The sequence below is a fragment of the Anabas testudineus genome, chromosome 6 (genome assembly GCF_900324465.2).
Source record: "Anabas testudineus chromosome 6, fAnaTes1.2, whole genome shotgun sequence".
Lineage (NCBI taxonomy): Eukaryota > Metazoa > Chordata > Actinopteri > Anabantiformes > Anabantidae > Anabas > Anabas testudineus.
The window spans coordinates 540687-553466 of record NC_046615.1 but is presented as its reverse complement, the minus strand read 5'-3'; the positions used below and the strand labels follow the sequence as shown (position 1 = coordinate 553466).

The window sequence follows — 12780 nt, the reverse complement described above, 5'->3', positions numbered from 1 at the left end:
TTACTGGTACACCATGAGTTTTAAACCTGCTACCAACTATGTCTCTTGAAATTTTAAGTGTCTTGGTACCAGTGCCATGGTACCCACTTTGGTGCAATTGTAACACATGCATAGCTGGGACTTGGCATCACAACTAAAACTAATTCATTGTCATGGAGTTCTGAAAAGCTTAACTGTGGTTTACAACTGTTTCCTATTAGTATTAAAAACTCCAACATCAACAATTATGACAAGATTGATAGAAAAAGGAATCAATTTAAATATTTAATGTCCCTTAGTCTAACAATGTCACTCAATTCAATTCCATTAGTAACTGACAAGAATTCTAGATCATCAGACAATTTTCAATGTGTAAATAAATGTGTAAGAAGCTGAAGAAGTTTGCAAATTTATTTTTTACAAAAAGAAAGAGCCAAATATAACTCATCAAACATAAAAAAAAAAAATTAAACTTTTTTTTTTTTTATTGTGTCGCCTTCAACAAAACCATCTTTGGCTGAATTTGAGTAATGTAGACACCAGCCATCTAAGGAATAGTAACTAACTCTTGTCAGGGTCTCCAGTCTGGCTTCCTGCCCTGATCATGTAATGTCATGATCCTGCCCTGTACTTCCTGTCCCTCGCTTTTATTATGACAGTTCCTTCCAGTCCCAGCCATTTTCCCACTATCCATTTTCACTTAATCATCCCTCATTGACTTCACCTGTTCTCCCTTGCCACTAATCACCTGATCTGCTTCACCTGGTCTTCCCAGCCTCTTTTCAACTCACCTCAGTCCTTGCCAGATTGTCAGTGTTTGTACTGCTTTTCAGCGCCTTGCAATCACCTTGAAACATGTCTTGTATTTATCTAGTTTTGCCCCGTGCGCCTTCTGTAAATAGTTTGTTGTTAATTTCCGTTCTTGGTTCTTTGTGCTTTGGTGTATTTCTTGTTTTTTGTTGTCCCTTTGTTTTTTATGCTCAGCCGTGTTTTCTTGCCCAGTTTAGTTGTTACTTTGTTTTTTAGTGTCTTTGTTCCCCCCTTCCCTGTCTAGTCCCTGTTCCCTTCAACTAGACATTTTTGCAAAAAATTACTTCTACCCATTCACCCGTTTCTGGCTTTGTAATTGTGTTCTCCTTCATTTGCATGAAGGAGGGTTCCTAGATGAGCTTTTCTGGCAATAGTCTGGCAGCAAGATTCAGAATCTACCATAGAAGTGGACTGCTACCACTCATTCTCCACCTTGCGTTGCTAGTCATGACTCCACTAGTTGCCGTACTCCTCCCTAAGCCTTAAGACGACCCAGAGACACCCATCACTCTGAGCCCAGAGCAAGCCCAAGAGATTTGGGACCAACTTAAAAAAAACAATCTGTACCCCACGCTGAACCTACAAGCAGCTATTCAGTCGGTTAACCCCTTCCACTCTAAACCCCATGTCCCCAGCACTTCTCAGGACATAACTTGCTCTTGGGGGGGGGCAGGGGGGGACCCTGAAGAGACCAGCTGCAGCAAACGCTTACATCCCTGTCTGAGACGTAAAGCCATAAATAAATTATATATATATATATATATATATATATATATATATATATAAATAAATTCCATTATTTAAAATAATGTTGAAATTAATGTAAATTGTTTTCTCCCTTTTTCGCTTCACCTACACTTTCACAACCAGCCTTGGCACCAACCAGATTAAACATACAAAGATCCATCTTTACCTAAATGATTAAGGCAAGGGGGGGAATGGAAGGAAGAAATGAAAAGGAAGAAGGGAAAGCATCTGTGATTCCACTCTTTGGTTTCGCTTGACTTCATTCTGATACACATAAAGACATTAAAATAATAGTGTCACACACAACAGACGTGTGTACATGTGCAAAAACCACGCACACACACACACACACAGGCACACACACACGCGCGCTCGCAGAGACACACACACACACATGCATGGAGACCACTCTGCTGTCAGCGCAATAACAAACGCCTTCAATTTAACCAGCCAAGCAAAACAAATTAGAAGCACAGAGACAAAGGCACACACACACACACAATCACACTGCAGGCTGACACAATAGAGCATTGTTGTTTTTATTGTCAACAGTGGCTAAGTGATTGGTTGGCATGCTTCATTCAAATTTAATACATTCACATAACACAGCCTAGCAGACAGACACAGGCTAACACAGTGTTGTATTTTTGCAGGATAGGGCTCTATTGTTTTACAATCGTGGGAATCAACATGGAGGCTGGTCAGTTAGTGTCCCACTCAGCCAACAGAGAGGTAGTTTTTCTTCTTTTTAAGCTAATACCTTAATTAAAGACAAGAAAATAACAATGGATGTAAGAAAAAGCTAATTTTAGGCTATACACTAAAACCTCTGGAAAAAAACGCAAAGTGGACAATTTTGGTCCTAGTATTGTTTATTATGAAATTAAACTCAAAGATTCAGTTGACACCTATGCTTGGAGAGTGAGAAAGCAGAAACTGTTCACTGTTCTTCACAAACACCTAACTAGAAATTCGATGAGCAGCTGATGTAAATCTAACACATCTAACATATTTCAGTGTTAAAGATATATGTCAATGCCACAACTGCTGCCACTTCCTGACTCTTTTACCTTGTTAGCTGTTAAACTGTCAGTTTCTGACTTCTGACCTTAAAGCAATGCAATGTGCTATCAACTCTCAGTCATATATATTATAGGATCAGTAAAATAAGAAAATATCTCAGTGTATACAATGTAATGTAATTGTGTTTATATTTGTTTTGGCTAGTAGTTCTTATTAGTGATGATGTTTGATGATGATCTAAATTCTTTTGACATTTGAGGAGGCAGTGACTCTGCTATGCAGAGCCTAAACTTAAAAACGTTCAGAATTTAAGCATTTTATCTTAAAGAGAAACTTCACACTAAATATTTTACTGCATATAATCATATAGATATACAGTAGTAGGCATATGATGCAAATAAAGGAAAGGATTTTCTTTGCATACATTAGCTTGTTTGTGTCTTACTAGATTTAAATGTTTGGTTCAGCAAAAAAAAAAAAAGCAATATCCTAACCGTACCAAAACAGGCAAGACTTCTAATCTATTCTGAATCTACTTAATCTATAATCTATAAAATGTTATTTTAGTAATCTGAAAGAAATCTGTCACTTACCATCCAGTTTGAGTCTAAAAGCAGATTTTCTGATAAATAACCTTTATTCTGTAAAAGAATCAATCTTCACAGTAACAACTCTGACTAATTAACTGAAATTGAATGAACTAAATATTTCAATGTAAATAAAATAGAAAAGGTTTCTAGAAAAAGTCCTTTTGTTAAGCCAACACCTAAACCAATCAGATCTTCAGGTAAGAGCCAGACGATTCCCGTCATGCCTGCATGTTGTGCAGTTGGTGGAGAGCAACTGTGGCCGCCTTGGTCTCACAAGGTTATTGTTGCTTACATACGAATAACGTCAGAGCAAGTCAGGATAAAGTCGGAGAGAGAACTAACCAGTATGCGTTGGCACCGATGACCGGTGATCTGGACATAACTTAGTCATCTCGAACAAGGCCATTACATCAATAAAAGAGTCTTGTTTTCTGGGAACTAGCAAAGTTCCACAGATTCACTGTTCTTCCAGCAGTGACATGGAATCTGATAGTTGCTTTGAGGGTCTAAGTGAATGGTTTGCACTAACATAGCACTTTTCTACCAACTGGTAGCACTTTTACACACCATCTTATTCACCCATTCGCACACACACACACACACACACCAACAACAGAGCTGCTATGCAGCTGACCTGACTCACAAGGGGCAACTTGGGATTCAGTATCTTGCCTAAAGACGCTTCAGCATGTGACAGGAGGAACTGGCAATTGAACCACCGGTCCCACTATTGGCAGACAACTGCTCCACCTCTACCTCCTGAGCCACAGCCACCCCAGACAAAGTTGCTGCACATACTGTATAGCCCAAAGGGCAATTAAAATGGACCTGATTTCTCATAGTTGATTAGTTCTGACTGCCAGCTCTACATTGCTATCCACGCTATGATAAATAGTTCAGTTAGTTTGCTTACTCATACTCTTAAAGCTGCCTTTACTATGATTTTCCATTATTATTTTAAATAGGACACAAAAAGGTATTTCTGAACTATAGTGTGCCAGCCTCTCTGATGTGGTTATTCTGTAGCAGCCAGGTATTATTTAACACAGGTGATGATCATATGTGACACTATACTTGATACAACAATTCTCAAATCAGTCTTTCTTACATCTATAAAATGGCAGTCGACTTGTATGTACATTAGGATACTTTTTATTGAGTTGTTTATTTAAAATTCTGTTCAGCAATCAAGTGACAGCACAGTGATGCTGCTTAAGAAACAGTATTTGTTTTGAGACATTTGTTCTCAGCACATCAGCACTAACTAGGGAGATCAAGAAATGTTACATGTTATTCATCATGTCTCTGGGTCTACTATAATGTGTTGTTTTGTACCTTTATGAGTAATTGTTGTGTATGATGTGGTGTCAGATTATGTAAGCATTTAAAGAAGCCAAAAATAAATGAGATTACTATATACTGTAAGTAAGTAACTTACTATAAATGCATAAGTAACTCTTTCTTTGATTGTACAGGTATTCTCTGAGGAAATATCTAAAGTGACAAAAACTGATTGCATTCTGTAGCATGAGGAGACGTTCATACAAATCATAATAATCCAACACGTTACAGAGTCAGAATTACCAGCAGGAGTTTATGGACAATTTAATCTGTGTGCGATTAAATCCTGTAATGGCTAAAAATGTAAGGTAACATTGCTTTATAGGTTTCCAGTGTCAGTTTAGCTTGTGGTCAAATTAATGTAAATACAATCCATACCTGGTTTGCATGTCTTTCCATTTTCTTTAAGCTGGACTCCAGTGGGACAGGCACAGCTGTAGAAAGGCTGGACTGGAGAAAGTAGGCAGAGATGACTACAGCCTCCATTATTATCACTGCAGGCAGTCTGGACTGCAGTGACACCAACAAAAAGAGAGAGAACAAAGAAGAATGAATAAAATGTGATTAGCTACTCAAAACAGGGACATTTTTCCACAGTGCCACAGAACTATAATAAATACCTAATTATTTATCAGTCAGATATATCTATGACAACACTTAGTCTAGGGACAGTTCAATGTCGTGGTTTTCCAGATTATTGTTCTAACTCTAATATGTACTGTAATGTAGTTAAACATAAGGCAAATATTTCACTTACTGTAAGGCTGTCGATAGGACTCCAAGACTTGAATGTCCATAGGAGAGTAAATCCCACTCAGGATCTCTCTGGTTTTGTCTCCACTGTGCTTGTTACAGGCGTGGATGGAGCGTGTCTGCCAGTCGGTCCAATACAAGGTCTCCTCAGACAGTGTTAGCGCAAACGGATGAGTTAGGGTGCCTTCCACCACAGTTTCACTGAATGACAAAATAGTACTATTAAAATTAAAATATAAAAAATATATAATTAAAATAAATTTAAAAAAAAAAAAAAAAAAAGTGAGGTGACTGTATATACACTAATATCTAAAAGTATTGGAACAGTGAGGTCAATTCCTTTTGCTTCTGCCATCATCAATGAAGATTGATGAGCCTATCCCATGCAGCCTGTGTCATGAAATTACCTGTGTTTCACAGATAGGCTTGTATGTTTGGGATCATGAGCAGATCCTATCTTTCTCCAAACTTTAACCTTTCCATTACTTTAGTAAATGTTAATCTTTGTCTCATCAGTCCATAAAACTTTTGAGGTTTGACTTTCATTTCTGTACTTTTAAACAAATTCCAGCCTGGTCTTCCTATTTTTCTTGCTAATGAGTGGTTTGCATCTGCTGGTGTCAACTCATGAAGTTCATGAAGTCTTCTGCAAACAGTAGATTGTGATACCTTCACTTCTGCCCTCTATCTGTTGTTGCTGATGTCACTAGTAGTCATCAACTGCTTTTGTCTTCCTGAGTCTGTTACGAACTGATGGACCGGATGAACGAGTAAGTACAAAAAGGTTTATTATTAACTCCTGGTCCAAAATACAGGGGACAAGGGACACTAACAAACACAAACTGTAACAAAGTAACAACTAAAAGAGACCAGAAAAATAGTGACGAGCAAATTTACAAATGCATGAATACAAAGTATCAACAAAAGCGCTTCTCTAAGGCAGGCAAAATACAAAGTAACTAAATAACCTGAAATACAAAGTACCAACAAAGTAAATACACAACGGCAAACCAAAACACAAACAAACTCACTAATGCAATACAAAGTACCAATGGAGAACAACAGCTGACGCCGACAAAGAACAAACTTAAACACTAACGATGAATGCAAAGTAACAGACAAAAACTAACATACAAACTAGACATACAAAGTAACAACAAAAAGGCACTGAAAACAAGGTCCAACAAACAGAGGTGCAGTTCGGGGTAAAACAAACGGGGAGTCCAGAGTAATCAAAAACAACGAACGAACAAACAAACCAGGAGTGGATGTGTAGAGGAGTGTAATCTTATGGAATGAAGTCCAGGGAAACCCAACAAACAAACGAGATGTCCAAACCAACCAACCAACAAATGAATAAACAAACTAACTAGAGGCGATGTTCTGTGTGCAAAAGAAATCCAAGTATGATGTAACAAACAAAAGACTGAGGGGAGCTTATAAAGGAACGGGGACAAACAGGTGAAACAAATCCGTGATTAGTGAGCCAGTGAGTGGAGGAAGAGGAAGTCCAAGTACAGTATGGATGTGGCAGGAAGCGGCTGGAGAGCAGGTCAAACACAATAGGGAAACAAAAACAAAACCAACCAAGGGGCCAAAGGGAGGAACTGTATCAGAGTCTACCCGTTCGTCATCTGTAGCTTAGTACATCACTGGTTTATTTCTTTTTTAGGACATTCTAAATGGTTTACTGGTTATGGCCAATGTTTGTGCTCTGATTGATTTTCCTTTTTCTCTCAGCTTCACAATTGCTTGTTTTTCACCCATAGACAGCTCTCTGTTTTTTTATGTTGGTTAAACCTCTACTATAAATACAGTCTGAACAGGCTAAACCCAAATCTGAAACTGAGCATAGACATTCAGTGCTACTTATTGCTTGAATAATAAATGTAATAGAACACACCTGGGCAACAAAACACCCCTCTCAGTCGCATGTTCCAATACTTTTGCTCACATTGTGTATTGTGTTGTGTATTAAATCCAGACATAAACACCTGGAAATAAAAATTAAAATTTTGATCCTTTGTCTCATATTCATCTTTCATTTCAAACCCAAACCCACTGTTGCAATACTTTTGGTTATGTATCTTAATGTGATACATTAAGATACTACTGACCCTACAACATAGATTTACTTTTAAGCTGTTTTACATACATACTATTCCGTATATATATATTATTATTATTATTATTATCATTGTTTATAGCAGCAGTAGTAGTTTTTGCACTTTTTGAGACTGAGCAATAAAATGTTTGTTCTTGTTCTATACACACACACACACACACACACACACACACACACACACACACACACACATATATATATATATATATATATATATATATATATATATATATATATATATATATATATATATATATATGCTGCGATGATGTTTTGTGTTCACTACAGAAGCGAATAATTAATCTTTCATCTTTCACAGCGTACCAGAAGCAGCTTCCAACAAAATAGACTTGTCACGTATCTGGTTTGAGTGGAATTGTGTGTTAAGCTTCTTTTGATTTAACAAAAGTAACAAAATGTCACCTAAACACGGGTAGCACTTTCCCTAAATAAACTACAGCATAAAACTGGTCAAACCTTTATGTAACTCAAATATTATGACACACATGAGATACCAGCTTTTTGCTGTTAACAGTTACTTGGTGCTTCAATTGCCTCAGCATAGGTAAGTTCACTTCTGAGGCACATGCAAAATACAAAGACATGAGCTCAGCAATGAATACTTGGGCTATAAAAGCAGATCTTCAAATCTGAAGCCCAACTACTGCCTCAGAAGCTGCAATATTTATTAAACCAAGAAGTCAAAGACAGTTTGAACAAAAAACAGGGGATTCAATGTCATGATGCCCCAGTGAAAAGCATTAAGGTTGTAGAAGCAGCTGTAGATAGAAGAGATGGAGCAGGTCATCCATTAAATGCAGAGGAAGCCGTTTGGTCCTTACCTCCTCCATAAAAGCAAAAAAATGAAACTCAAGTTGCTATTGGTTTATGTGTTTATGTTCACTTTAAGCTGTTTTGGATTAAAGCTTTTGCTAGATGACAAAATGTAAAGCCTACTATTGGCCTGGTGAAAATTAGAGGGTTGCATCAAGGGCCAAATAAATGTGCAGACCATGATCAATTTTGGCAACCCCCATGAAATGAGCCGAAAGACCAAAAAAAAGGGAACATTTGGCATTAGGCATGCATTCGAGGAAAAGTCGGGAAAACATTAGAAAAGCTCCTCCATAAATATCACATTCCACAGTAATGTGATCAGTAGTTACACCTCAGCAACACATAGTTTTCCTAATGCCTTCTTATTAAAACAACACAGGATTGTGCAGCCTCTGTGAGGATATGCTCTCTTTTTATCCTTATGGCCAAGCATAAAGCACGACAGCCAGAGGTGTGTGGGTGTGTGTATGTGTGAGTGTAAGCAAGTGTTAGATTTGATCAGGGTAGAGTGGTTCTTCATTAAACACAATCTTTAGAACTTTAAGATCATTTACAGGAAAATGCACTTCGGCACTGGATCAAAGAAGGCTTAGATTTAGAATATCAACACACCAGAAACTGGCTTTCATCAATCATCATTTTAGTTCTGTGTATGTGTGTGTTGTAAAAGCAGATGTGCCTGCCAGTGTTAAAGGGAAAAAAGAAAGAAAAAATTTAACCAACTCCAGATTTCAAAGGTCTGTTCAGCTTTTGTATGTGTACATGTGTGCACTTATTTCATTGGTAAAGCTGTCAGGTATGTTTAGATTAAAGCTTGATTTATGCTTCTGCATGGAATCTACACAGAGCCTTTATACTTGTGTGTTTATGTGTCTGCCTTGCTTTGTAATTACACCGCCAAAACGCTAGTTGGCTCTGGTCTTTCTATGGTACTGTGTTGACCTTCTTCTTCTTGTAGGTGTTGGAATTGGAACTGCTAAACAACAGGTATTTTTAAATAAATTACTGCAACACATAAAAGACAGAGGACACTGGAGGACATGGTGTGTACAACCACTATGACAGTTGTGATCTGAATCACGGTGATGGGCAGTTACATTTCTCATGTAAGTTATGTTTAATGCTCAGTCACTCCCTGATTTGGATTTTCTGATCCTGCAAGCACTCATTTATGAAATCATTCGATACCTAATGACTATTAGTAAATCAACATAATTTCTTCTCAACAATCATTAACTAAACAGCCTCACACAGAGTATGTGTGAGGCTCATCAGTGTGTGATGTTGAACCATAAAACAGTTTTAGTGACAAATTATACAGAGATCTCACCAGGTCTCTAGAGTTTTTTTTCTTGGGACAATGAATTGCATTTGTGACTTTATACAGTTTTATACACAAAAACAACTTTACTCTGTCATTAATGGAAAAGTATTTTTCCAGATGTTTTGTCTTTTGGTGAAACAACAGAACTTACTTTATGTGTGCTCCAGTGTGCTGTAACACATTTGTTCCATTTACTTCACTTCTCTTATTTGAATTTAGCAGATGTTGCACAAAAGAGTTGCATAATGGACAAACATAGATTGATAAATAGTGAGAATGATAAGATCTGTAGAAAGAATGCTGATAGATGCACTAAAGGCGAGAAGTAAAAGTTGAGATGTGAGTGTGTGTGTGGAGCTGTGTGTGTTTTGACTGGGGCCTCCATACCACAGTTCTGTTTATGTTGGACACCTCTCTCATGCTCTTTCTCCATATATTTTTCTTTCATTCTATCTGTACAGCAAATTTTATCTTCCTCTCCTGATGAACACAAAGTGAAAACTAAAAGAATTTTCTGTTGTTTTGGGCCTTTGTCACAGTTACTGTACAGTTGCAATATTTTTAAGAAGAGTATATAAATTCCACCTTAACCACTGTTAAAGATGAAATTTGCTCTAAATGGAGCATTATTCACAAAGAGACCTGGGTTTCAATTTCTGGCAGCAGCACCTCTGTTGCTTGGCAGTGCCTTTGACTGGCTGGGGAACAATGGTTATAATGTATCATGAGGTCTCATACGTGATTCTTGTATTGCAAAATTGTAGGTGCGCAGGCCCTCTGACAGAGTAGATCAAGCATGAATGTCCTCACAGAGCATCATGATAGCTTGACTGCCCCACATTTACACACTCCCTTTCCTTTGATGCACATATAGTATGTACATTACAGTATGAATTGGTAGACATATGGCTGCTGTTACTGTTTTCTTGTATTAGTGTGATATTGCTGAGTGATGTCTTAGTCTTATTTATGTTCAAGGAAATGTTTTCTGTGCTTTATGTACTGATGGCCCCTTTTTCAGGGGTTTTCTGTTGTTGAAAACATGTTAAAAGGAATGATGCCTGTAAGACACTTCAGGCACTCAACTCCATTTGTACTCCTACATTCTAACAGATATAGTCCACTCTCCACAGCAAAATCAAGTATAATGCAATTTTACAATGTGATAATGTGTTCCCAATTTCATATACAGCACAGAAGATGTTATCATAGGTCTACTAGATACCATGAAACTTAATCACTCCCATACACATACCGTGCTGATCCGTCCAAGTTAGCCCTGTGAATAAAGCTGAGCTTAGCATCTGCCCAATACAACTTCTGTTCTGCAAGGTCTATGGTCAGACCGTTTGGCCAATATATGTCCACATCCACTATCACTTTCCTGTTAGAGACAGAGGCATACAAAATGATCAGTATTTAATTTTACAGCAGAATCCATATCTAACTAAAATAATAGCACATAATAAATGCATCTAAAAATAAAAATTTTGTTTGAGGGTTATATAGTTACACTACCTGTTGCTGCCATCCATGCCAGCACGCTCTATCCTGGGCTCCTCTCCCCAGTCTGTCCAGTACATGTATCTTGAGGAAAAACAGAAAAGGCATGCATCAGAAAAACTATTCAGAAGTAAAAATGGAAGGAATTTACTGAAGATGAGATTTCTGGACATAGTTCATTGTGAGATCACTACTGATGAAAAATACTGATGAGCCAGTGATTGCAGCTTACTCTCCTACATTTTAGAAAGAAACCCCATCAACTAGAAACACTGGTAGCCTTTCATCTGTAGAATGGGAGGCAGAGCCTTTAGCTATCAAGCTACTCTCCTGTGGTACCAGGTTCAGGTTTGGGAGGCAGACAACCTCTCTACATTTAAGACTAGACTTAAAACTTCTAGTTAGAGATGGCTCATGTGACTCTGAACCATCTCTTAGTTATGCTTCTATAGCATAGTCAGCTGGGAGATCCTCCTTGACACAATGAGCTCCTCTACTCTTCTCTCCTTTCCCCATTCAAATGCTTCCATTGCATTGTCATTAGCTTTGTGTCTTATTTCTCTCCCAGTTGTGTTTCCTACTCTCTTTCTTGCTCTCTCTCTCTCTCTACATGTCTGCTGGTTTCCTCTGCCTCTGAGCTGTACATTTCCAGAGTGCAGTTACTGACCCTCCTGACCTTCCCATTGTTTTTGCTGCTTCTTGTTCTTGTTTTTTGTTGCCTGCTGTTCTGTTCTCTCTCCTCTTTCCACTCACCCCAACTCATCAAGGCAGATGGCCACCAAACCCTGAATGACTAAAACCCTAAAAGCCTATTTGATACCAAACGTAAAACAACATACAATGTTCTTGCTGCTTGTTGTTGTCTTTATTGCCTGCTGTTCTTTTCTCTCTTCTCTTTCTACTCACCCCAACCGGTCGAAGCAGATGGCCGCCCACTATGAGCCTGGTTCTGCTGGAGGTTTCTTCCTCTAAAGGGAGTTTTTCCCCTCCACTGTTGCCTAAAGCTTGCTCAAATGGGATTGTTGAGTTTTCTGTATCATTTTTTTGTATAATTATTCTCTGTAGGGTCTTAAACCTTAAACTGTAAAGTGCCTTGAGATAACTTCTGTTGTGAATTGGCGCTATACAAATAAAACTGAACTGAATTGAATTCAATACAAAAATTACCACATAATAATGACATAATTTATTGATCCCCATGGGGAAATTGTGATTGGACAGCTGCCACACAGAACATATCAGCACTACTACAGGGTTTTAGTGTCTTGTCCTAGCACACCTCGACAAGAAGCCAGGAGAAACCGGAAATCGAATCACTAATTCTGGGTTTCGCAAACAACTGCTCTACCACCTGAGCTACTGTTGCCCCAAACTATACACTTTACTTTACTTTACATTATTTTATTTTATATGCCACTGACCAATGAAAATCTAGGTTTCCAACATATAGTAGATAACAAATATAATTTTGTTTTCAATTTTTGGTTATGCAGATGGACAACAAACGTAATCTTTAAAAATTCATCGAACACCTGACTAGCAAACTGAAGGTAAAACTGAGTTTTTGTTAAGAAAAAAATCATGTTTCACTCTGACTATATAAAGATTATAAATTCTAGCTGAAAGTAGTTGACTGTTGTGTCAAGCATTTTAGGATGCATTTGTAATAGATTTCTTACTACTCATCTCCCATTTAAACTCCCTTAAACAAACCTGAACGCTACTCTCTACTCTACTCTACTGTCCAC

At 37.8% G+C, this 12780-nt stretch overlaps 1 protein-coding gene across 2 annotated transcripts in view; it reads right to left on the bottom strand.

Moving 5' to 3' along the window:
* The window catches only part of lrp5 (low density lipoprotein receptor-related protein 5), a 57389-nt gene that overhangs the window by 28204 nt on the left and 16405 nt on the right, over positions 1–12780 (bottom strand). The window contains exons 4-7 of one of the 2 annotated variants that reach the window (XM_026365229.1): positions 11048–11116; positions 10785–10913; positions 5248–5444; positions 4869–5012 (exon numbers count right to left, since the gene is read on the bottom strand). In XM_026365229.1, coding sequence (XP_026221014.1) covers positions 4869–5012; positions 5248–5444; positions 10785–10913; positions 11048–11116 — 539 coding nt within the window. The remainder of the gene's footprint in view (positions 1–4868; positions 5013–5247; positions 5445–10784; positions 10914–11047; positions 11117–12780) is intronic. The other variant, XM_026365230.1, reaches the window with a different exon arrangement.